This window comes from Miniopterus schreibersii (genome assembly GCF_964146895.1).
Source record: "Miniopterus schreibersii genome assembly, chromosome: 14".
Lineage (NCBI taxonomy): Eukaryota > Metazoa > Chordata > Mammalia > Chiroptera > Miniopteridae > Miniopterus > Miniopterus schreibersii.
Genome location: NC_138114.1, coordinates 53,484,384 through 53,508,327, shown reverse-complemented (window position 1 = coordinate 53,508,327; position 23,944 = coordinate 53,484,384). Strand labels below are relative to the sequence as shown.

At 51.2% G+C, this 23,944-nt stretch overlaps 1 protein-coding gene across 4 annotated transcripts in view; it reads left to right on the top strand.

Annotated features, from left to right (window-relative positions):
- The window catches only part of DOCK1 (dedicator of cytokinesis 1), a 288,043-nt gene that overhangs the window by 84,162 nt on the left and 179,937 nt on the right, over positions 1 to 23,944 (top strand). For all 4 annotated transcript variants that reach the window (XM_081157827.1, XM_081157826.1, XM_081157829.1 and 1 more), the window contains exons 24-25: positions 20,485 to 20,555; positions 22,681 to 22,787. In XM_081157827.1, the coding sequence (XP_081013953.1) occupies positions 20,485 to 20,555; positions 22,681 to 22,787 (178 nt within the window). The remainder of the gene's footprint in view (positions 1 to 20,484; positions 20,556 to 22,680; positions 22,788 to 23,944) is intronic.

The window sequence follows — 23,944 nt, the reverse complement described above, 5'->3', positions numbered from 1 at the left end:
TACCTCGAAGCGTCCACTCACCTGCACACGGTCGCCGCCTCTGTTCTCACCCCCCTCTTTTTAATGTTCTGTTAATGTGCAGTTTCAGAAAACATCTCTGTGGCGTGTGTCTTTCAAATGTCTAGGGAAAGTGATTTCCCAGCTCACCATTTCATCTGGAACTGAGATGCTCAGATGTGTCTCACGGTGGCTGTGCCCGGGGAGCCAGTGTCACTAAACATGAATAAAGTCCCGACGTCCCTTTCATCTCTGAGGTGGCGCAGAGCTGTTTTATACTTCAGTGTAATTTCCTGATCTTTATGTGGGTTTGTTGTACAAACTGGGGATCTATGGACAAAGCCCTGTGGTCCAGAGCATATGAAAATTTTAGGTTAGCTCGTTTGGCAACGTGCTGTTTATTGCCCAAAGCCACCTTATTGTTTGTTCCAAGGTTAAAATTAGCAATGTATGCTCAGTACCTTCACTACCAAATCCCATGGCATTTTAAGAAACGACGTGGGAGGTGTAAGAATAGACAGAAATTACGGGGAAGTTTTTAGCCCAGAAGTAATTTTGGATTTCTAAATATATTCTCATGTTGTTAAATATGGTGAGGCGTGGCTTGTGTCTGCCCACGTCCATCCCCTCACGTCAGACCCCCTCCTGGGTGGTTCACGCGAGTGGCTTCCGTGGCGTCGATGCCACGCTGGAGCCTTCTGTCTACAGCGCAGGTGACCGAGTTTTACCTAAAATGTCGCCTCTTTGCCGCTCATTCTGATTTTCTTCTTTCACGGTCTGAGTTCTCTCAACATCTGAGATGACGGGTTCCCATCACGGGTCCCTGGGTTTCTGTGTTGTTTTAACTTTAAGTTTTGCTCTGTTGAAATGGAAATACTGTTGTGAGTCATCTAACTTAGAGAGAAAAATGAAAGACTGACATTGCTTAGGGGTTGAGGGTGGCTTCCCAGAGGCTGGCCCTTGTTGGTCATTTTGATTTTTGAGGTGGCCTGTGTGCCCTCATTTGAGGCTTGGAGGTCAGCGTGCTCCCTGCCTCCTTGGCTTTATTGGGGGGGTGTATTTGTGTACGTATGTGTGTTGCGTGTGTGTGTGTGCGTCTTGCGTGTATGTTTTTACCTCTGTCCCATGTGATGCACTGGGCATTTCTCATCCTATCCTAAGCATCCTACGGTCTAATCTGAACGAATGTATTTCACTAAAAAAAAATGCTGGTTGACAGGCACTAAGTTCATTTCCTGAATGGCTCATGCTTCTCAATTCATGTTTGAAAAATACTGTTCTTGCCCAGCCAGCGAGGCTCAGTGGTTGAGCGTCAACCTAGAATCCAGGAGATCGGGGTTCGATTCCAGGTCAGGGCACATGCCCGGGCTGCGGGCTCGATCCCCAGCCGGGGGCGTGCAGGAGGCGGCCGATCCATGACTCTCATCACTGATGTTTCTCTCTCTCTCTCCCTCTCCCTTCCTCTCTCTGAAATCAATAAAGACATGTTTAAAAAGAAAAAAATGCTGTTCTTTACCATTCTTTAGATTCCTTCAGCTGTTTCTGCTGTTCACTGTGATAATATTGTTAGTCTTCTGTGTTGCCTGTGGCACTCGGCGACGTTTCCCGCAGGCATGCGGATGGGACTGGGGTGAAGATTAATTGAATTTGAGGCCCCCCAGGGGCCGGTTGGCACGCAGATGGCGAGGGTTTGGCTTCCTTCCGGGCCGGTCCCTGGGGTCCCGTCCTGACCACCTCGTGTGCCAGCTCCACCTGGTCCTTCCTGGGAGGAGCTGCGTCGGAAGCGAGTTTGCCCACCAGGAAGCACGGCTTTCATTTCCTTGGAAACGGTATCCCGACTTGAAATGAATTATACGCATTTATCCCTATTTGTTTGTGTCTTATCCAGAATTCTTCCTTAACAGTTTTCCTTGCTTTTCAATGACTTCTAAGCTGTCGTCTGGGACACGGCCTCTCACAAATTTGAACACAGAATTTTTTTTTGTCCGCAGGAAAAACTGTCCGAGTGTATTAGGGATAATCAGAAATAACACAATGACCTCCTTGCAGGTGAGGGAATCGGTTTGTGCAGGTAACTTTGACCTAACAAGGGGCCTCGCTCGCAGCAGCGGCGGCTCCAGCTCGGCACCTGCCTCCTGGGCCCCGTGTTTCCATCTCCCATGCTGCGGTTCAGGATTCCCACGGGTCTGAAGTCTCATCAGTGCCCTTCAGCAAAGCGGGCGTTTTTTGTGTGCCCGCCCTCAGTTTTAAATGTAATGTGAGGTCTTGTCAGAGAAGTGAAAATACCCAAATCTTAAGAAAAATAAGCCCTGGCCAGGTAGCCCCAGGTGAGCTGGGCCCACGAGGAGCCGCGGACCTGCACTCTCGCCCCCCCATTGTATGCACAAGAGGCGTCGGAGATTGGGCATAGTTTGGGGTTCAAAGGAGGTACCCAGGAGGAGTCAGGTAAAGAAAGCATGAGGCGGGGGAATTCCAGGTAGAGGCAGGAGGCCGTGTGTTGAGTTCAGGAATTACAGGATCAGTGGTTGTGGCTGGACAGTGGGCAGTGAGCAAGCTGGGACTGGGGAGAGAACTGAGAGGCAGGTGTGGGCGTATTGGGCAGAGCCCTGGGGGCCAGCTCAAGGTTGTGGAAGCCACTGGAGAGAGGTGGGTCAGAGCAGAGGTGGCTCTGCCAGGGGTCGTCTCGGCTGCTGTCTGCAGGATGGATGAGGGAGGTTGAGAGAGGAAGCAGTGGGGTGAAAGGCGGTCGTGGAATCCAGGTGAGAGACCATGGGGTGGGGCTGGAGCAGGGTTCTCCCCCTCGGCACGAGGATTCTTGGTTGTGGGGCCGTCTTCTGCACTCTACAGTGTTTAGCTGCATCCCTGGCCTCTGCCCCTCCTGTAATTTACAGGCTGTGGTGGTGGGTCTGGTGTGGGAGGTGAGGGAGAGGAAGGAAGGTGGCACGATCGCCTCCCCACCTTTGGCTTAAGCAACTGCGTGATGGAGACTCCTTAAGACACGGGCAGAGATGATAGAGTGTGTAGGCGCTGAGGGTGGGCCACCCCGAGACCCTGCTCAAACAAAAGCTCTCTCTTCCTGGGAACTGCTGTTAGGACCTCCACCCCACTCCACCCCGGGGAGCCTGTCCCTGTGCAGCTGAGGGTGCTGGTACCCCCATAGAGCCTCACACTGCGGACATCTCTCCACGTGTCTCCACCTGCCGTTTCTAACACAGGACCGTCTCTGGGTCCAGGTCCTCCTTTCCTTATCATCTTCCGACAGTGCCCAGTTTCCGCCCCTCGTCCGATGTCTGCTCAGCCACTGCTGCTGGCAGGCGGCCGGTGGTGCCCGGCAGGTGTTGCCCTGTGGGACGCTTGGTCACGAAATGCAGAGAGCAGAACACCAGACCCAGACGCCTGTGTGGTTTGGAGAGAGCTCGTCTGCGGCTTCCAGATGGACAGTGGGGCCTGAAATAATCCTAATCCCTGTATCTGTGCCGCACGCTCCCCCGCAAAGCCCCTGGATGCTGTCATCTCTGTGATCCTCCCAGGGCTCCTGTGGCGTCTGTCAGAAGTAATAATGGAGACAGTTTCTAGAGGGATGGGCAGAGAACATAATCACGCAAGGCCTGCGCCTTTTAGTAGCCGAGTCGTTGATGGTAACACGTGCGCCCACGGCCCCTGGTGTTTCTCTCCGATTTGCAAACTGCAGCTGCCCCAGGAGCCCCTCTGAGAGCGTCCTTCCCAGGAAAGGTGAGGGGCTCTCAAAGCGTCTCAGACACCTGACCCGTCTAAACAGGGTCTTCCCAGGTGACCCGGGTGCGGGGTCTGCAGGGCTGTGTGCACCTCCCTCGGGGAATGATATTTATACATCCACTTGAGGTAGATTCTTTGCATATTTTGAGTTTGAGGCGGTTTGAGGCCCCTTGATTGTGAATTGCATAAGCCTCTAATAACATCTAAATAAATGGAAAGATACTCCATTTTATGCATAAGGAGACGCAGTATTGTTAAGACGTCAGCTCTTTCCAACTCAATCTGTACATTCAGTGCCATCTAAATGAAAATCCCAGCAAGTCACCTGGGGGCTGTTGACATGTTGACTCTGAGGCAGGAGACCTGGAGGACTCAGCACAGTATTGAAGGAGATCAAAGCCCGGGACCGACACTGCCTGACCTCAGGTCTGACTGTAAAGCTACAGTCATCTAATTGTCTCAACCCAGCTCACGTGAGCTCCAGAAAGAAGGGGGATCATGGGTTCATGTCGGCGGGGAGACCGGGGCATTAGACGGCTTCACTGTGTCCAGGGCTTAAAGCACATCCTCGCGCTTGGCTTAGTTTCTTCTCTCTGTTGAGGGCAAGGCGGCCACCCGGGGTCAGAGGCTTGCGGTTTTCTTACTGTTTATAATCCTGAAAGAAGAAGGATTATAAACAAGCCTCAGAAAGTGCCCACATTGGCCTTCTTAGGTGAAGGAGGCGCCGTCCCTCCAAGGAGAAGACTCACGTTAGGGAGAGGAGCACAGGGCCGTGGCGAGGGGCTGGCAGGAGGGCTGGCGCGATGCATTCACAGGGCGGAGGCCGCTGCCAGCCTGTGGCTTTGTGCAGCCGGAGCCTCATCTGTTCCCGGCCCTGTCTGCCCGGCTGATGATGGAGAGAGTCGTTGAAGCCTTCACTTAGGGTCGGTGTTCCCGCCGGCATGCCAGGCAGCCCGCGCCGAGGCCGAGGGACGCAGACCCGAAATAAGCCTGGGGAGAATTTTACTGAGAAACGTTTTGTGGGCTGGCGCCGCAGCATTAGCGAGGAAGAGAGAAAGAGGCATGTTTCACGAGCGAGCCTCACAAAGCACCGGCGCTGTTAGGCTGAGTAATTACAAAATCCCACTACAACGGTCCTGTAGACCCTTTGTGGTGGAATAAATTATTTTTGTGTCTGTTGATGAAGTCATGGACTTTATGCCACGTCCAAGTTCCAAAGCACTGAAATAGTTAACGCTGGGGAGTCAGGAAACTGGGGAGTGGGAATGTCACACCGGAGGGTTTCAGGAACTTAGGAGCCAAGTGGTCTTGTGAAGGCGGCTCCGCCCCCGGCCTCCCAGTTCCCACCCACGGCTGTTCCCGCGACGTCCCAGCTCAGACGCTGTTTCACGTTATGCGGTTTGTTTAGAATGTGGCTCCCGGCGGTGTAATCCCTCTGAGAAGCTGAGAGGCATCAGTCCCCGTGAACGGTGTACGTGACACTCTCATAATTCAAGCAGAATTGTTTTTCCCCTGGGAAATCCTATGCATCCGATAGGGCGGGTTGACTTAGGGGGAAAGTAAAGGGCAGAGGAAAAGACCATAAAAGGCACATCTCATTAAAACACAGCAGGCTCCATCCCTGCCTGTGTAACCTTTAGACACAGGGACTGAGTCTTCACCCCAGACACTGTGTGTGGGTTTTTTTTGGCTTTTTTTTTTTTTTAGCTTAAGTTATGTTCTCCCCAGCTTAATAGTTAAATTGCAAAAACTGTCCTCATCGTCTGGTTTGGTAAAACATAACTGAAAAGTAAGTAATTTCTGAAAATGATACTTGCATAGGGTCCCGAGAAAGTCAGCTTGTGACATCACACGTTTCGAACGGGGGTGCCATTTGAGATTAAACGCAAAGGCGCTGGCGTCGGAGAGATTGGGGGACCGCCAACTCTTTCAGTTTTTCTTTGAAATGATTCATTTTTCTAGTAAGATGGGAAAGTGCTGTTCTTGCCGCCATTTGCCAGGCCCGTCGCTTTGTGATAGTTCCCGGGTAGGTCCTGAGCCCGCGGGTGCCCCCCACCCATGCCTCCCTCAGAGGGGGCTCTGTGCACCCATGACCCCGGCAGTCCCTTGCGGGTCACGTGCGTGACCAGCTGGCCCTTCTCCCTCCTGCTGCCGTGGTTTTCCCTGGTCACTAGAGTGGCTGTGAGGCTAAACGGCTGGTTCAGCAGAACGTGGGCGTAGCTGCAGGTCGTCCGATTCCCTTACTGAAATGTTCCCTTGGGGCGCGTCTGAGCGTGTGAGCGTCAGGCACTGGCTCTCCCCGCTTTCCTCCTGCAGCCAGAGGCGCCCTGGGGACAGAGGGCAGCCGTGGGTGGCAGCAAGCTGGCGTGGCAGCCGGGGGTTCTCCGTGATTCATTATTAAAAATTCTGCCTATCTCAGAATCTTGAGCCAACAACACTGCGGGGGACTGTTTTTAAATGAAATTTTTATTTATTTTGATTGCTTCTCAACGACAGGTGACAGAACAATGAATGAAGGGCTGTAAATAAATGCACATAAATCCGCCTCTCAGACGCCTCGCGGCAGCCCTGGGTCACAGTCATCTGAGTTCTTTGCTCCTTTAAGGATTAAAGCTGATGACAAGTGCCCGGCCCAGGTGCCCGGCTTTCTTTCCTCGCAGCGTGTGAGAGCATCTTCCATGAGACCAGGCCGCCCTTCCTCACAGACGCGTGGACCTGCTGGTTGGGCCGGGTCACCATCCCTGAGACACTAATAAACTGAGAACTCCCTGCCCAGCTGGTGTGGCTCAGTGGTTGAGCGTCGACCCCTGCGCCTGGAGGTCACTGGTTTGATTCCCGCCGGGCACATGCTCGGGTTTCAGAGCTGAGATGAGGCCTGTGGATGTTCTGACAATCAGATGGCTGTATGTGACATCCTGAAGGGACTCACTGAGAAGGGGCATATGGGTTTATTTTTTTAATCTCAAAATTATAATTTTAGGAAAAGCCAAGATCTCCCAGGGAGGAAGTAGGGGGAAAATGGACTTTTCCCCGGGAGTCTCTCAATAGGAAAGTTACACGAGTTCTTAGAAATAGCACCTCATGAAATTCTTTATTAGCGTTTTTATTTTTGTCATGGGGTAACTTTTTTCATTTACATGTTAAAGTAATGTATGTCTTTAATTGAAAAAAGTTTTCCTAGTGTCTGGTGAGTCCCCTTTCGGAGTTTTGTGACTGTCATTGGGAGCTGCATCTCGGGGGTCACAGGGAAGCCTCTTGAGGGGCTTGGGGGGTGACACCTGTTCTGCGCTCACGGTGCCCTAACCTGGCAGAGAGGTGATGAGAGGTGAGAGGCACGGCCTGCGTATGTGAAAAGCATTCACAAAAAATGATGGCCCCTTTCCGAGTGTGTCGGTCACCCTCGGTGGAGGATAGGACGTGTTCTGACTCATCGTGTGACGGGAAGGTGTCTCCGTTCCCTGCAGTCTGTCCCCTTCACTTCCGGGGTCCTGTGGCTCCTCAGCTGCCCTGTGGGCTTGCACCCCCCCCCCCCCCCCACCTCACCACCTCCGTGCAGGCTGCTGAGCCTCCTCCTGGGCAGGGGGCAGAGCACTGGATTTGGGCCCAGGAGACGCTGGGCAAACCCTTTTCTCTCCCGTCTGCCATCCCCAGATGTGGGGACCGTTGTCGTTGGGGCCTGGGGCTTAGCTTCCTTCTCTCTCCGTGGCACACACTGTAAGCAGGGTGAAGGCCGCGACCCCGTGCCTGTACCTCCTACAGTAAAATCTTTCCAGGTACCATCGTGTATACGACTCCTTCCCGGCTCTTCCCTCCAGATTGCCTGCCTCCAGGGAGCGTAGAAGTGGGGCGCTCCGGGTCCCCCCCAGCTCAGAAGTTCCGAGACCTTGCTGGTGGCTGCTCACCTGGGCTGTTAGTTTCCTGTGGGAACCTGAAGGGAGTGGCATGAAAATCTTTGGACAGTTTCTCAGTCTTCAGGGTCTTTACTGAGCTCTGCCCCACGTGCCCACCCCCCACCGCAGGGTTTGGTTGATATTGGCTGTTGTGTTTTAATTAGCGTCTCACAGCCAAGCGTCCCGAGCGGTCCTTCATCAGCTGTGTCCCCCTGCACCTGGAAACTGCCCGTCATCCGGAGGAGGTGGGCTTGGGGTTGGGGTGCTCGGAGGTGCTCCTGGCATCCCTGGTCATCTTCCTGGCAGTTCCCTCGATGGGCACCTGCAGTTGTGCCACACACGGCCCTGAGTCTGTCTCTACCAGCCTGTCTTTATTGCTGGGCTGCTGACAACCGGTTTTATTTATTCCGTGTTTGAGTCTGGACTTTCCTACTCAATAATTGATTGTTTTTAAAATGACACCTTTGGGCTTGTGTTTGTCCGGAGCGAGGATCACCTTGGCCAGCCTGCAATTTGCCCGTCCCCTCTCTCGCTCTCCCAGTGTCCGCTCGTTAGCTCATAATTGTTTTCCTGACCTCCTCCGAGTCCGGTGTGATCTCACTCTCGACCCTTCGTGACCTCCCCACGGTACTTAAACGAGGCTTTGCTGTCTCTGTGAATTAAATATGACGTCTCTATTTGACATGGTCCTGAACCCGTCGTGCTATGTTTATGGCAAAATAAATACTATTTTCAGAGCATTATCAAATCCACCCATTTATATTTCCTTCTACCAGGGGACAGAATGATTTTATGGGGCTGGCGATGCCCAGCTGACGGTCACCTTCTTGGAAGAAGTGGCTGCTGGCAGTTCCCGGTCTGTGTGCGGGACGGTTCTTGCTCAGCGTTTTGATCTATGAGACTTCCCGCCTTGATGCTGCCTGCCTGCCTCAAGCGTCCATGGTCCCCAAAGTCTGAGAAAGGATGGGTCCCCTGGGCCCCCTCCCTACTTCAACTCCAACCCAAGGGGTCAGCGTGTTCTTGTTTCCTTCCTGTCGTGACCCATTTCTCATGGTCCGCTTTCATCTCTTTCCCAGGGGCCTCTGTCCCATGGACCTGGCTCGGTTGTCACCTCTCGAGTGACGGCAGCCTCACTACTACGCATTTCCTGTCCTCAATCCGAGACGGGGGGGGGGGGGGGGATGCCTGTGTCTTGGTTTAGCATTTTAGGAGTCTGTCCAGGTCTCCCACGCCGCCTTAGATACACAGAATCAGGATGCCTTAGGAGTGCTTTCTAAAACCACTTTTACCGAGGTGCCTTTTATGTTTTATAAATGCAGCCCTTCTGAGTGTTTGCTCGAAAGGTTCTGAAGTGTGCGGTCCTCTTGTTGGGTGCAGCCCATCACCCAGCAGCCCTTTTATGCCCCCGCGGCCCTGAGACACGAGGTGGCTTTGCCCTTTCAGATTCTCTTTTCTCTCCATCACCATGAGGTTTGCCGGCCCCGAAGGCCAGGGAAGGTTGACTGTGGTCATGGGGATGAGGTCTTCTCCCCGACACGCCCCCTTCCTCAGCAGGTAGACGTCACCCCATCCTCCCAGGCCCTGCAGGGTGGTCCGCCGGGGTCTGGCTCGTGGTGGGAGAGCAAACAGAGGCTCCAGGGGGGGAGCCAGAGGTGACAGCGGCTGGCTGTCTGGCTGGAGTGGAAGGAGCCGGGATGTGCCTGGACTTCTGTCCCCACCACCCCCTGCACGTCCCCTCCCCACTGGCTCTGAGCACCTGTCAGCCTTACTCCCCCTTGCTCTTCTGTGCCCCCCTGTCTCTCTGCTCGGCCCCCAAAGGGACCGCTCACTCCCTGGCCACACCGTGCTTTCGCTGTCTCAGAGCCTTCGCACGCAGAGGCTTCTGTCCCTGGGATGCGTGTGCCCGCCACCCCTCCCAGGGGACTTGCCAGTCAGCCTCTGGTCCCCGGGGCAGGAGCCACTGGTTCCAGTCTGTCCTGGCATCTTGTGCTCCCTGCTGTTGTCCCCAGAGGCCTCCACGAGCACCCCACGTGCCTCGAGCAGGTGTGTGGCGACTGCCGTTTGCCCGTCCGCCTGTCCAGCAGATCGCCGCGCGTGGCTGGCGAGCCCCTGGCCTCCATGCCTCGGGCCCTGCACCTCCTGAACGAGTGACCGCAGGAGCTGGAGCTGACCCTGAGCGAGCCCCTGCGCTGGAGAACGGCGGGGCCGGCCCAGGGCTCCTCCGCGTGGCGCAGCTGCTCCCTCGCCGGGCCTCCTCCCTGCGCGCCCGGGGCCACTGCCGCCTCCTCCCGACTCCTGACCTGACTGCTTTGATCTGAGAAAGCCTTTGGCCATTGAAACAGGAGTCAATCTTAGGAGAAACTCACCGAGTGGACTTCTTAGTGAGGGGGTGCGCTTCCCGTGGATAGCTGACAGAGCAGAGTGGGGTAATTGGAATTCTTTATAATGGACGTGATTATAAATGATTTCCCTATTTACTCACATAAAAGGCTAAATGGGAGATGATTAGTGAGCGCTGTTCTCTGTTTTTCCTAAGGTGATTTCTTAATCTTCCAAACAAATTCCTGTGATACATAGAAGAAAGGAAAACCCATTAAGAGTTACTTAAAATCTTTAAGGAGCTGTTTAGAGCTTTGGAGCGGAGTCATTTCTCTGTCCCTTTATGATGTTAGGACACAGGAGAGAAAGTACGTTATAGACAAAGATTTTTCTGCGCTTTGTGTACCTGGGGTCAAATTTGCTAGACGGCTTTCTGGTCACATTATTGGAGCGACTGGCATTTGTCATAAATAGAATGATGAGCTTTTAGATTTAAAAAAAATATTTCTGCTTTCCCTGCTTTTGCCCCCTCCCACGATTAGAGTTCATAATGTTTCTAAATCTTTCTGAATCTCACTACGGCGCAGAAAACATCAACTTCTCCAGGGGATGCTGAGAAGTTCAGCTAAGATGGGTCATTGCTTTGAGGATTTAACCTGCCGTGGACCAAGTCCCAGAAAGTCGTGCCGAGCGCTGTCCATGGTGCACAAGGGGTTGTTGAGGGGGGGCTGCTCTGTGGATCACTTGGGGAGAATATTTGGGGGGGGTGGTTCCTGGAGCTGTTAGGATGAATCATGGTCCAGAAGGGGAGGGTCCCTGAGAAATTCTAGATTTTACTTCCAGAACCCTATTAAGGTTAACCCGAGGTAGGAGTGAGTGAGGGGCTTCTTGACTGGGGGCATCCAGGAAACTTTAGTTCACAGACTTCGTTACCAGGAAACATCTCCCGTCTCCTGCTCCTGGTTGGTGCTCTGGGGGGGTTGGGGTTGCAACTAAGTGTTGGCAAAGTCACGCTGATGAATTGTAAGTACAGGACTGAGCTAGAAATTTGCATCGTTTAGGGCCATCTATTTAAAGTAGAACTGAAATAACTTGGGTATTAATTGGTCATTAAAGAGATAAATGACCCTTTGGATACAAGTACAGATCTTGGGAATAAATGGGGAATCGCATCATGTTCTTCACGCTCTGCTGTGTTTGTCAAATTCCAGATCTTCAGAGATCCAGAGCCGAGTTATTATTTCCTTTCCTCCGATGATCGTGTCGTTTCATTTTTCAGTAAATGTAATTATTTTCTGGCAGTTGCTTTTGTATTTAATTTCAAAGTTTTTCCCCATTTGGTCTAACTCATGCTTTACAAATGCAGAGGGAAAGCCCGCGGGTTTCCTGTTTCGCGTGTGGCAATTATAAGTGTAATTGTAAGAGGAATTCTGCATTTCACTTAACCTGATGGCAAGTCGGCCACCGCCAGGTGCCTCAGATTTTCCTCCATCGTGGGTTCAGGCCCCTATGGAGCCTCGCAAACCTCGGATCAATTGGAAGCTGGTGTTTTTGTCTTTCTTGCTTATTACTGCACCATTTCCTGTCGTCCTCGTGACATTTTCTCAGTCCCTCAGTCACTTTGGGAAGCAGGCTCCTGTCTCCTAGAGCAAAATGCCATTTTTTTCCAGATTGCACACTGGATGTCGCTTCCGTGTCCGTGTTAAACACACCTGCCTGAGATTAGTAGAAACTATTGACTTGATGACTGCTTATGCACACAGGGGATACTTCAATATATAATACCCCCCTGGTTTTATATATTTCTGTGAACTCTTGTTTTGGTTGAAATTAATCTGTCATTTCTGTTCTTGTATCTGAAAGTAGCAACAATGGTGGCACTTTGCAAACTTGAATTTATTTGAACCATGACTAGGAAAGAAACCATGAGAGGTACATTCTATCCCTTTTAGTGCTACCTGGGAAAACAGATTTGCAGCCAAGGTTTGGGAGAAGTCGATTGAAATGACTGTATGTTGCCTTCCTCTCCGGGATCCTCAGGGGAACTGAGGGTTCCACCCCGGCATCTAAGACACTAGGAAAGAAAGGCCGCCCTGGAGCGCAGGGCCCCAGGCTGGCTTCCGCCTTTGCAGGTCGCAGGGCTCTTTGCATGAGGCTGGGTGGGCCGAGAGGGTGCGGGAGCACCCTCGGGAGAGAGGGGCTGACGCTCTGGTCTCCAGGAGACACGTTGCCCAGGGCTGGTGTCTGGCTCCCGAGATGATTAATCTTCCCCAACCCGCTTTTCTCTTGGAGAAGAAGAGACCATCTGACCTGCGGAAAACATTTTAATTACCTAACCCGCAGCTTGTCGTTAGGGTGGCAGCGATTACAAAAATTCCCCACTGTCCGTCTGAGTACATTTTTTAATAGTTATTAATTTCTGTGTTCATAATTTAAATCCTCTGACCTAAATAATAAATGTTTGATGAGACATGAGTCGGACACACCACTACAGAGAAGTGTGAGAGCGTGTTTAGGGCTGGCGTTTGGGACAAGCTCCTTGTTGGGGACACAGGGACATGGGGGCTGTCCTTGGATTTCTACCCTGGTCGGTGGTATGACATCTTGCTTAATAAAGGCGTTGGCACTGATAGTGACATGCTTCAGGGGAGAGGTGGCTGTCCCGGTGAACAGGCGCCTGCCATGGGATCATTATTTCGCTAATTCCATGCCTCATTTTAGAGGCGGTTTGAGGCACTTCACTGTTTCCACGGTGTTGGTGTGTCACTGCTGGAAACCGTTGTGTGGGCCAGTCACCTGTCTTAGCTCCAGTGACAGACGTGTCTCTGAGTCAGGACGGAAAGAGCAGTGCTGTGGCTATTTAATAGAAAGTGTTAACAGTCATGGGCAGAATTTTCTTTTTTCCAGTTAATCAAAATTTTTTTGTGCGGAGAAATATACATACCATAAAATGCACCATTTTAACTATTTTTAAATGAACATTTAGTACATTCACAATATTGTGCCACGGTCACCAGTCTGTATCCAAGCCACTTCCATCACCCTGTTCCAGATCTGGTCAGTCCCCCCCCCCCCCCCCCAACGTGGCCGCTGCGGAAATGTTTGCTGCCTCTGAGTCTGCCTGTTATGGAGACGTCGTTGCTGAAATGATATTGTTGAAATGATATCGTTGAAATGACGTCATGCAATGTGTGGCTTTTTGTGTCTGGCATCTGTTCCATGGCATATTTTTCAGGTGCCAGTACTTTGGCTCGGTGGGGGAATCAAATTCTGTCGCAGTTGGAGCGTCGGCCTTTCATCAGTTGACGGACGCTGGGTTGTGTCCGCGTTTTGCTTCTTGCGCATAGCGCTGCTGGGGACGGTCCTGTACGCAGTGTTGTTGGCTTTTTTTTGGACACGTGTTTCTAGTTCTCTTGGCTTAGACCCAGGAGCTTCGGAATGCCTGGGTCATCTTTGTATTTTACAGAGCTATTGGTTGGAAACAGATTGAAACAAAAGCAAACCTCTGTCTTTCACTACAGGTGGTGGAGGGGCCTTGCCCTAGGCCCTGGCGCTGGGGGAGTGCGCGTTTCCAGGGCTGCCTTCAGGAAACAGACATAATATGGACGGCTTAGAACAACAGAAACCGCCCTCTCGCGCTTCTGTTGGCATCAGCAGGGCCACGCTCTCTGAGGAGACTCTGGGAGGAACTTTCCTCTCTCCCAGCTCATGGGGGCTGCTGGCCATCCTCGTTTTTTTGTGGCTTGCGGGTTCCCCACCCACCCACCTGCCTTCACAGGGCGTTCCTCGGGCACCCAGCCCCCTCCTTTCTTGTGTAAAGACACTGGCACTGGGCTGCAGGCCCACCCTAGCCCAGTAGACGCTCATCTTCATTTCATTTCATCTGCAAAGACTATTTCCCAGTAAGTTCACATTCTTGGGGACTGGGGGTTAGGACTTGACCATATTTGGGGGACACACAGTTCCACCCACTGTGGGTGGGTTTGTGTCTGGGGTGCAGGGCAGCTGGTGTGCACGTGGCCTGGGGTTGGTGTGAGAGCGGGACAGGCCTGCGTGGGTCCAAGACCGTGGGGCCCCTCTTTGCTTTTGCAGTGTCCTCTCCCCAGAGGGCCTTTCTTTACCCTGTGGTCGGCCTCTGCCTGTTATCTCCCCACCCTTGACAATCACCTCTCATGGTTTGTCTGAGTGGTGGCGGGGGCAGCGGGAGGCTGGGAAGTGGAGAAGGGCATGCATCTGGTAGTCAGACTGGCTTGTGGGTTTTCTCCCCTCTTCCTGCCTCTGTTACCCTGCAGTGGCCCCTTCCGCCCGCTTCTGTTCCTGCTCTGTTTTGTGACCATCGGGCCATCAAGAAAACTGCCCGACGTGATATGTTCTCCAGTCTCTGTTTCCAAGCCGCTCCCCTGCCGTTCATTCTCTTAAGATGCATTTGGACAGGACCACGGTCCTGTCTGTTGATGTCTGCATTTCAAAGGTTTTTTAGAAAATCACCATCATTTGGAAGCCACGCGTTGCCTCCCTCCTGGAAGCCGTCTAGAGAGGTAACGGATTGTGGCCAATTTGGAGGCTGCGGAGGCGTGTTTAGAGGGTCTGTGCATTTTTCCCCGAGCCCGTTAACACGGCTGTGCCAGTAAAAATTTAAAAAGAAAGTCCAGTAATTTAAATCAAATTTATTCTTGCCTCAATTACAGTAATACTCCTATTTAGCATGACTTTATTCCTGGCAAATGGATTTTAGGGAGTTAAGGGCAGCACAGTGGCTCCAGAGAGGAGCGTTTATTCTTGGATGTCTGCGGTTCGCTAACTCACCCCTTTGTCCCCGGTGCCTTGTGTGTGTTTCCACAGGCTCCTGCCACTTAGCCCCAAATCTGCAGGCACCTGAGCCTCCTGAGGGCGGAGCTCTGTCCTCACTCCCCTGGTTATGCCGGCTCCACCCTGACCCTTTTCCTCTTGTGGTTGTTTCTGTCCTTGATGGAACTCCCGTCTGGCCCCCTGTGTGCCCTGCATTGGGGAACCTGGAGAAGCAGATGTGGGCCAGGGTGCTCGTCCCAATAGTGTGTCTCCCCACCAGGCACACCTGAGCCTCTGCTTCCCGACCCTGTGCGTACAGGGGCACGTGGAGACTGGTCACTGTATAGCACAGCCACTGGGGGCCGGAGCGAACCAGTGGCCCATGTCTGGCCAGCCTGACCCAAGGGCTGAGGCTGCTAGGGACCCATTAGTGATACAGCCGCATGGGTGGGAACGGTCTTGTCTGACCCAGTGGTTCTCAACCAGGGGCTGCTTGGGAACCTCAGGGGCCTTGGTTGATTGTGACAGTGACCCTGTGTGTGTGTGTGTGTGTGTGTGTGTGTGTGTGTGTGTGTTGGGCATAGGGGGTTATTCATGCCAGGTAACAGGCAGAAGCCAGTGGTGCTAAAAGTGGTTCTGCCAGTGATACCATCCTCCCAGAGGAACATGGGGAGACCCCTTACCTGTTGTTCATACTCTCCAGCGAAGATATAACACATTGTTTCTCTATCTGCTTGTTTCTAATTGTGGTAAAATCTACGTAAGGTGACTTTACTGTCTAAACAGGCTTTAATACGCAGTTCAGTCGGGTTAACTCTGTTCATGTTGTTATGAAAACAGAGCTCTAGAACTTCCTCATGTGAAAACCTAAGCCCCGTCCCCATTAAACAGCTTCCCCTGCCCCCTCCCGCCCCCAGCCCCTGGCAGCCACCCTTCTTCTACTTTCGGTCTCTGAGTTTGACTGTGGCGTATAAGGGGAATCCCACAGCGCCCGTCTTCTGTGACTGGCGTGTTTCGCTCAGCAGGTCCTCACGGCCCATCTGTGCTGCAGCAGGCGTCAGAGGCTCCTCTGAAGGCTGGCTGAACGCACCCTGTGGAGCGTTCTATACGCCGCATCTGCTTGATCGGTCCGTCCATCGGTGGGCACCTGGGCCGCTCCCACCCCTTGGCTGTTGCGAATGTTGCTGCAGTGAATGTGGGTGTCCACACACATCTCTGAGATCCCGCTTTTGTAACAAGTCCATTTCTAAGTAGAGGAGCTTGTGCTGGGTTCATTGAAAACCATCATAGTAAGTTTGTGCTTTTCTCTTTCTGGTCTGAAACTTGCGGTATTTGAGGAGACTGCTCATAGGAACGCTTCCTTCCAGCTGCTAGCTTGTCACCTGTGCTTGAATGACCGTGGCGCTGGCGGCAGAGATGCAAAGGCTATTTTAAAGGCGAGAGCCCACTTAAAGGAGCTTGATGACAAAGAGAAGAGGTATCTTTGGATGTGAGTTGCTAAGGACGTAGGCCGTCTGCATTTAATGGGGTGTAAGCAGTAAGGACCGCTGTCCTCGGCACCTTTCCGTTGGACTGTTCTGGGTCCCTGCGATGCATGCAGCGGGCGGCTCAGCGGGACCCTCGATCTCCACGAGCTGTGGTTCCACCCTTGCGCCGCGTGGAGCCCTCGCGCCCGGCCACCTGCCCGTTCGCCCACTCCCCGTGAGGGGCACGAGCTCGGGTCCAGGGGCGTCTGTTGGCCACGCCAGGTTTGCTACGTTTTCCTGCATCAGAACGTTCTGGTTCTCCAGAGGCTGTGCCCAGATCTTCCAAAGACGAACACTAGAGTCTGAAAGGAGAACTTGTGGACCGTCTATGGTTTAGCTCAGAACCTCCAAACAGGATCATTTTAACATGCGTTTTCTCGAGAAATATGTAAATTAATAATTGCTTCATACATTATTCAAGAAAAACTTATTTTGTATCATCGATAGCTCTTGCAGTCTTATATAAAGATATGCTAATGGATTTAATTAAAATAATTATACTGAGTAATCTAGCCTGAACTTTACCCTAAAATAGCGTCTATTAATCATCAGTGGTAATATTTTTAGCCAGAGAGACACTTAGAACATTAAACCACTACTAGATAGAAAGTGCATTTTATTTTTTATTTTGGTTTATGGTGTGGATTAAGTTGGCATTCTCATGAGATGCATGGCAATTAAATCTGCTTAGAAAAGTGCAAAATTTATTTAATTTCTTTCATCTGAACTGTGCGAGCAATTAGAAAACTTCTGGCATTTCCTGCCATTTCTTCATCCTTTGCATGTGTCACCCCAGCCCCCTCTAACGTGGGGTTTCACTGTGTGTCTTTCCCGGTTGGTTGAGTTCTGACCTCGCTCTCCGCCCTGAGTGCTCGTTGGCCACCCCGAGTCCTTGACTGCCTGGGGATTAAGCAGGGGACCCAGTTTTAAAGGGACACTCAGCCACTGGCCTATCTGTTAATGTAAATAGAAATAGTTTACTGCTGGCCAAGGTTCTCTCTCATTCTGTTTCTGGTGTCTTTCCTGGGCCTGCTGGCTTTTAATCGGTGCTCAGTGGTGGGAGCCTTGTGGTATTGGGGGGTAGTTTCGGTTTTACCTGCAGCCTTTGTGTGCCTGGGTGTGCAGGGCGCTCAGGTGCGTGTTCTCAGCCCATCCGTGTGTCAGGCACCCGGGTCCGTGGCCCCGAGGTCTGAATGCAGTGAGAAGTGAACTCATCCATCCTGGGTGGACAGGCGAAAACTTTGCCGAGTTCAAAGACAGAAGTGAGTAGGACTTACACTGCCATTGTGTTAACTCAAATGGGTTTAAAGTCGAATCTGAGAAATAGCTTTCTTAGAAAGCAAACATTGATTTGATAAGTTCAGTTATGACCTTAAAAACCGGACATGAATAGACAAAGCTAAAAGCAGTGAATTCCTCTGAATTTCTGCGTGTGCCCTTCAATGTTTCTGACTAGGCCCTGTGGCAAGGGGGTGCTTTCCCAGGAGTGATCTCCAGCGTTGGTCTCCCAGGGGTGCTCTCCCAGGGTATGTGGCTCATGGCTCAGCCTTGGAGTATGGAGGAAAAGGCCCTCTCCACACCAGCTCTGTCTCTAGGGTGCATCCCACAGGCCTCACCCCCCAAACTCCCATCCCCTACCCCCTTCCCACCTCCAATGAATTGATTAGTGACCACCCTACTGTCTGCAGGGAACCTAGCCAAGGCCTGGGAGGTACCCTGGGGGTGGGGGTGGGGGTGTGCTCCTGACATGCTGGCCTCCTGGCCTCTCACCCTCCATTCAAAAGAGCCTCACACATTCTGAATCAGATTTTATTAAATGAACTGATTTACAAAAAAGTAATAAAAATAACACAAAACCAGAAAAACCCCCTCTCAATTACCCTCCATTCCCATTACCCCAACTCCTTCATGATTTAACAGATGATTGTACTGAATATTTGTCACTTTATTCGGGACTGTATAAACGAGGGTTTTCACCGAATGGAAGGTCATGTTTGCGAGCCCTGCATGGGGCAGACGTTTGTCGTGTTGGTTTGCACCCGTCCCCACGCTCTCCCGCCAACCCCAGTGGCCGCAATGGCTAGCATCTGTGAGGCACCAGGATGCGTTGCTGGAAAGCTGAGTATCCCCTGTTTACCAGTATCTTTCACCAGCATGGGGCAGGAGCTGTGAGCCTGCACGTTTTGCCAGCAAGAAGCGCTGGGTGCAATGCTGGAGCGCTGGCAGCCAGCTGTGGGCACAGACGTGGCCCCGAGCCCAGGCTGCGTCCCGTGGCTCGTGCCCAGGCGGCTCCTCCTGCCTGTGTCCGGGACTTCTGTGTCTGGAGGCATCTTTCTGTAGATAAGAGTCTACCTGCCGCCTGTCCACATGCAGGAGCCCCTCTTTATCTGTGGGGGGCCCTCCTCCCCACCTTGGGAAGCTCCTGATGCAGCAGCCCCTTCTGCTGGAAGGAGACCCGGGTTGAGTGAAGCCGCGAACCCCCCAGAGGAACTGGGCGCCTCTGTGGAAGCACCAGCAGGATCCCAAACCCTTGAGATTCTGGTCAGATAAACAAAGGCAGAAATGAGGGAAGCTAGACATCGTCCTGACACAAGTGGAGATGAAACAGGCTTAGTGAGGAAGTCAGAGCCTGCGGTGCTGTGTGTCCGGGTTCCCTCTGCCTCTCCCAGCTGCTCCTCCAGCTGGAGGGAGCCCAGCTCTCCCAGGAGCTGAGGATGGTGACGTCTGTAGGTGGAAAGTAAAGAGCTGGGATGTCTCTTGAGAATCAAGAGGGGTTTTATATGCAGCTCTGTCTGTCTGGGCGTCATGGAGGTTCACCCCTTTGCTTGACTGTGATTTGGGGGTCACAGTGAGCACAGACCCTGGCATTGGGTGGGGGTTGTCAGCCTCCTTGGTTAACCCAGCGCCCGCGGCCTCTGACAGAAGGTGGGCCACAAGGCCTGTCTAGTTTGTCACTGCCTGCTTTGTCCTGCGACAGCATCGATCCAGTTGCTGTAGGCAGATGCTGCTCAGTTGGGTACAGGATAAAGTGCCCAATGACAATGTCCTCTAATGTCCTCCTCACCCTCCGGACCGTCACAGACTAAACGAGACGCTTTAGGGTCCGAGCAGTCAGCTGTGCAAACGCTTATTATTAAATGTCATGATAAACGTTGTTTAGTTTTTCAAAGCAACTTTAAGGTTGTCAAAGCAAGACTTTTGAAACCAGAATGAAATTGTTTCCATTTAATGCTCTTTTCAAAAGTTGCATCTCACAGTAGGTAGTTGGGATACTGATATCTGGTGGGTGGGCACTGGATAGCATCTGGGGGGAAAAGTCAATGATTCTGTAGATGAACTTTGCTCCTTTATCACCCTGCCTGGGAAGCGCTGAGGTCTGTGGTGGTTTCCCCTTGCAGGTGGAAGGGGTCACTTAGAGTGATAGCTGGGGGTGGGCAGTCTGGTCAGGACACTTAAAGTCCAGGAACTTTTCCCAACAGATAGGGTATCGGTGAGGAGGCGGAGGCTCTGGCTTCCCACAGAACTGCCTTTTAACTCTAGCTCAGATCAATTCTGGTTGTGTGATCAGGGGCAAAGTAATCGATTGACATTTTCACTGTCAGTTTCCTTACCTTCTGCTAAGTTCCTATTAGGAGCCTGTTGGAATTAAGGGTACAATATAAAAGGATCCTGGCATAGTGAATAGCATCATTGTTGCCATCACTCTATTTTTTTGTAAGTGTAGCTTTTCTAGAAGATACATAATATCAATATAAGAGATAATGTTACTACAGAAAAGAATGTTTCCTATTTAAGGGCTGCACAGATACACAGCAGGACAGCTGGAGTGACACACAGACAGTCGTTTTAGTGGCGGGATGTGGCAGAGCTGCAGTGGTCCGAATGGTCAGGGACCCTGCTGAGGGCATAGGTCTTCCGTGCCGTCCCGCGTCACGGTTAAGGAGAAAACGCTTGGCACGGTGTGGGCATTTGGTCAACAGGCACTAAGTGTGGGCTTCTGTTAATAATGCTGTTAGCGTTCTGTGTTGATTGTAACAAATCACTATTGTTTGTGGGTCATAGGGTTTTTTCTTTGCTCTTTTTTCTTCATGTGTAGCCATCAGCTGCTCACCTAGAAAGTGATCTTTTTCCTCTTGGTATGTGTGTGGTTTTGCACAGGAATCATAAATCTATATTAACATTTTCCAAACTACATTAGGCTTAGCAATCTTTTTGGTCTTGGTTTGCAGGGGGCAGCACTGAAATACCTGCCAACGATCGTCAACGATGTGAAATTGGTGTTTGATCCGAAAGAGCTCAGGTAAGAAGCCCCAGGGACCTGAAGGGTTTCCAAGGTCCTCCCGGGCCTCCTCTTCAGCGTGTTTGGTTTGTGGGATGTTTGGGTTCTGTCTCAGGTCAGCTGAGGTCGGAGCCCCAGTCACTCTGGAACGCGTGCTAGTGGTGGTGGCCGTGACACTTCACTGATCATGACTTTATAAGGGAAGGACATCGTCCATCAACAGTCACAGTATTTTCTTTGGAAAGATTATAGCCCAGTGGGTACAGATCCAAAGATGACCCGTTCCCCAGGGCCAGCCCAGTCCGCTCCTGGTCCCATGGCTCTTTATGCGTGTGTGAGCCTCTTGAGCACCTTCTATACTGATTTAAAAAAGAAGACGACATTGAACACCATGTGTGTATTTTTTCCTATCTAGAAAGGTGATTCCTGTTTTGATGAAACAGCATCACAGGAGAACTCAAGCTTCATGGACCTGGATCCTTCTAGCTCTCGTTAGTGTACCCCACATACACACACCCCTAAAAAATTCAGCACTATGTTCATTACCTTACAGTCGTCCCCTGCACTTAAGACGACTTGCTTTCCCACTGCACGAGGTAGTCTTCCACATCATAATCTCTAATGGCTTTCGCTGTGCGCCACCCCACGCTGGCCCGCCATTTATCTAAGTAGCAACAATAGACACATCGATTATGTGCTTTCTCCGCAGAAGACAGGCTCACACAGAGCGCTTTCCACGTATTATTCAATTAATCTTACAGTGCTGGTGTGACATAGGTGCTGTTATTAGCCCATGTTAGTGCTCAGTCAGGTGTTCATGACGACCTAGTTGGAGAGGGGCTGTGCTTTCAGACGACCCAGGCTTTGTGACTCCAAGGGACAGGCCCTGGGCTGCACTAAGGGGTGCTACATTGTGTTCAGTTTTTTATTATTGTGACATATGCTAGGATAAGAATTTTTGTAGCTTAGTTGTAGCATCTGCCCTTATTTATATCATTAGCATAAACAGAAGTAGAGTGACTAGGTCTTGCATTTTCTTAAAAGATTTTCGATAGTTACCATCCAGTTGCCCTCCAAAAGGTCTTGGTATTTGTATTATTAAATTTTGCCAATACTTAGAGTTATTATTGTATAAAACTTCGCCAATATGATTGACGAGAAAGGATCCACAGTTTTAATTTGCATTTTGTTGGTTACTGAGAAGAACTTTTCTAACACTTCTAACACTTTTTTTGTAAAGGTAAATTTTTAAAAACATTGCTACTGAGATGTAATTTATCTACTATAAAGTTCACCAGTTTTAGAATGTTCCGTTACGTAGCTTTCAGTGTTTTTACAGGGCTGTGAGACCGTCACCATAATCAGATGTTAGAAAAGTTCCATGACCCCAGTAAGGTCCCTGTGCCCATTAACAGTCACCTCCCGCCCCCCCGCCCCCCCCAGCCCTAAGCAACCCCTAACCTGCTTTCTGTACTTGCAGATTTGCTTTTCCTGGGCACTTCGTATAAATGGGGTCATACAGTGTGTGGCACATTGTGACTGTCTTCTTTCACTTACGTGATGAGTTCATGGTGTATCCGTGTTGTGGCTGTGTCAGAGTTTACCCTTTCCCGGATGAGCTGTATGGGCAGACTGCAGTTTGTCTGTCCATCCACCAGCGGATGGACATCTGGGCTGTTTCTGCTTCCCCAGTATCACATTGCTGTGGTCCTTGTACAAGGCTTTGTGTGGCTCCATTGTCATTCCTCTTGGGTATATACCTGGGAGAGGAAATGCTGGCTCAGGTGGTAACTATTCTCAACATTTCGAAGAGCTGCCAAAGCATTTTCCAAAGCAGCTGCACCGTCTTACGTTCTACCCGCCTGGCCCGAGGCATCCGACGTCTCCACATCCCAGCTGATTCCAGTTATTGTCTGTCTTTCATCCTAGAGTCATTCTAGTGGGCATGAAGTGAAAAAGTAACATTTTAAGCTATCGTTCCTGGGACAGGGTTTTGGCCCATATTGCGTAATGACCACTAGCCAGCATTTTGGCTGCGCTGAACGACCATCGGATGACCTTGCGTCCCTCCAGACTGCCTTGTAGCGCTTGGGGCCACTTTGCTGTATTTCCCTAAATGTTTTCCATTGTTTTTTTTTCCTCATAGCAAAATGTTCACTGATTTCATCCTAAATGTTCCTGTGGGGTTGCTGACCATTCAGAAGCTGTACTGCTTGATCGAAATCGTCCACAGTGACCTCTTCACACAGCACGGTGAGTGGAACCTGAAAAGCATTAAATTGTCACATTAGTCATTGTCTGCGGGCCCTGCCCCCTCTGAATCCTCTCCTCCCCGACGAGAGAAGGGGAGGTTGCAGCCAATTAAAACGGCGCCGTGACAAGACAGGAAGATTTAGCCCTTACAGAGAGAGTGGTAATTGACATCTGGCACGGGCGATAGATCATGGAGGAGCGACGCAGAGCCTCCTGGTCTGTGATTTGGGCGCGCACCGGGGCCCTCAGGCAATCAGCATGCATTGTGGTCATTACGGTGCGTGATTGTCTGTCCTGGGGAGGCAATCACCCGCTTCTATTGAGAGGATTGCAAAGGAAAATGCGAGGTTTTCTTTAAATTTAGAAGTGATGGTTCTGTCACATCCTGAACTTTGCATTCTTGGACGGAGTTTCTTCCAGCCCTGCTCAAAGTAATAAGAATTGTAATGATTTCTCAACTCATTTAACCTGAGGAAAACCTTACCTTTCCCCACATTATCTCCCTACCTCTTTTATTAATCATTTTCTTTCCTTTTGGACAGACTGAATTAATATTTCACACTTGTCAAGCAGTTTTTGTGAAAAAGCGTAAAACCTTTGCGTGATTCCATAACCTTCCTCGTTTGTTGGAAGCAGATGTGAGAAAGACTGAGTGGGGTTCTGGCCAAGGCACACGGCTTTGTTCTGTCCCATGTGTGTCCAGACGCTTGGCTGTTTCGTTTGTTTTCTTTCATTCTCATGCCTGGTGGTGTTTCAGGGCCCAGCAGCCCACACCTGGGAATCGGGGACGTTCTCGCCGAGTTACCGGCTGCACTGAGAACTCAGTATGGGTCTGGCTTAGTCCTTTGTGCCTTCTGGGCTGCTGGGCTCCAGGTTTCCCTGCTCGCTTTGATCTCAGTTCTGGATTTCACTTTATAAAAGGCACTGGAGCCTACACTTAAGCTAATGTTAGGACTTCATCTGGGTCTGCTCCTGGGGAAAAACCATCAAGGTAGGAAGAGAGCAGCTGTCTTCCCTCCGTGCAGGCCGTCTCTGGACTTGTAGGGAAAGTTCCTGTTTATTTCTGGTGACGACGTCAGCCAGGTGTCTGGCGGGGCCTTCCTCTCCCTCTTTCCAGTGCCCATTTCTGTTCTCACTTTTGGTCTACAAGTCATTTT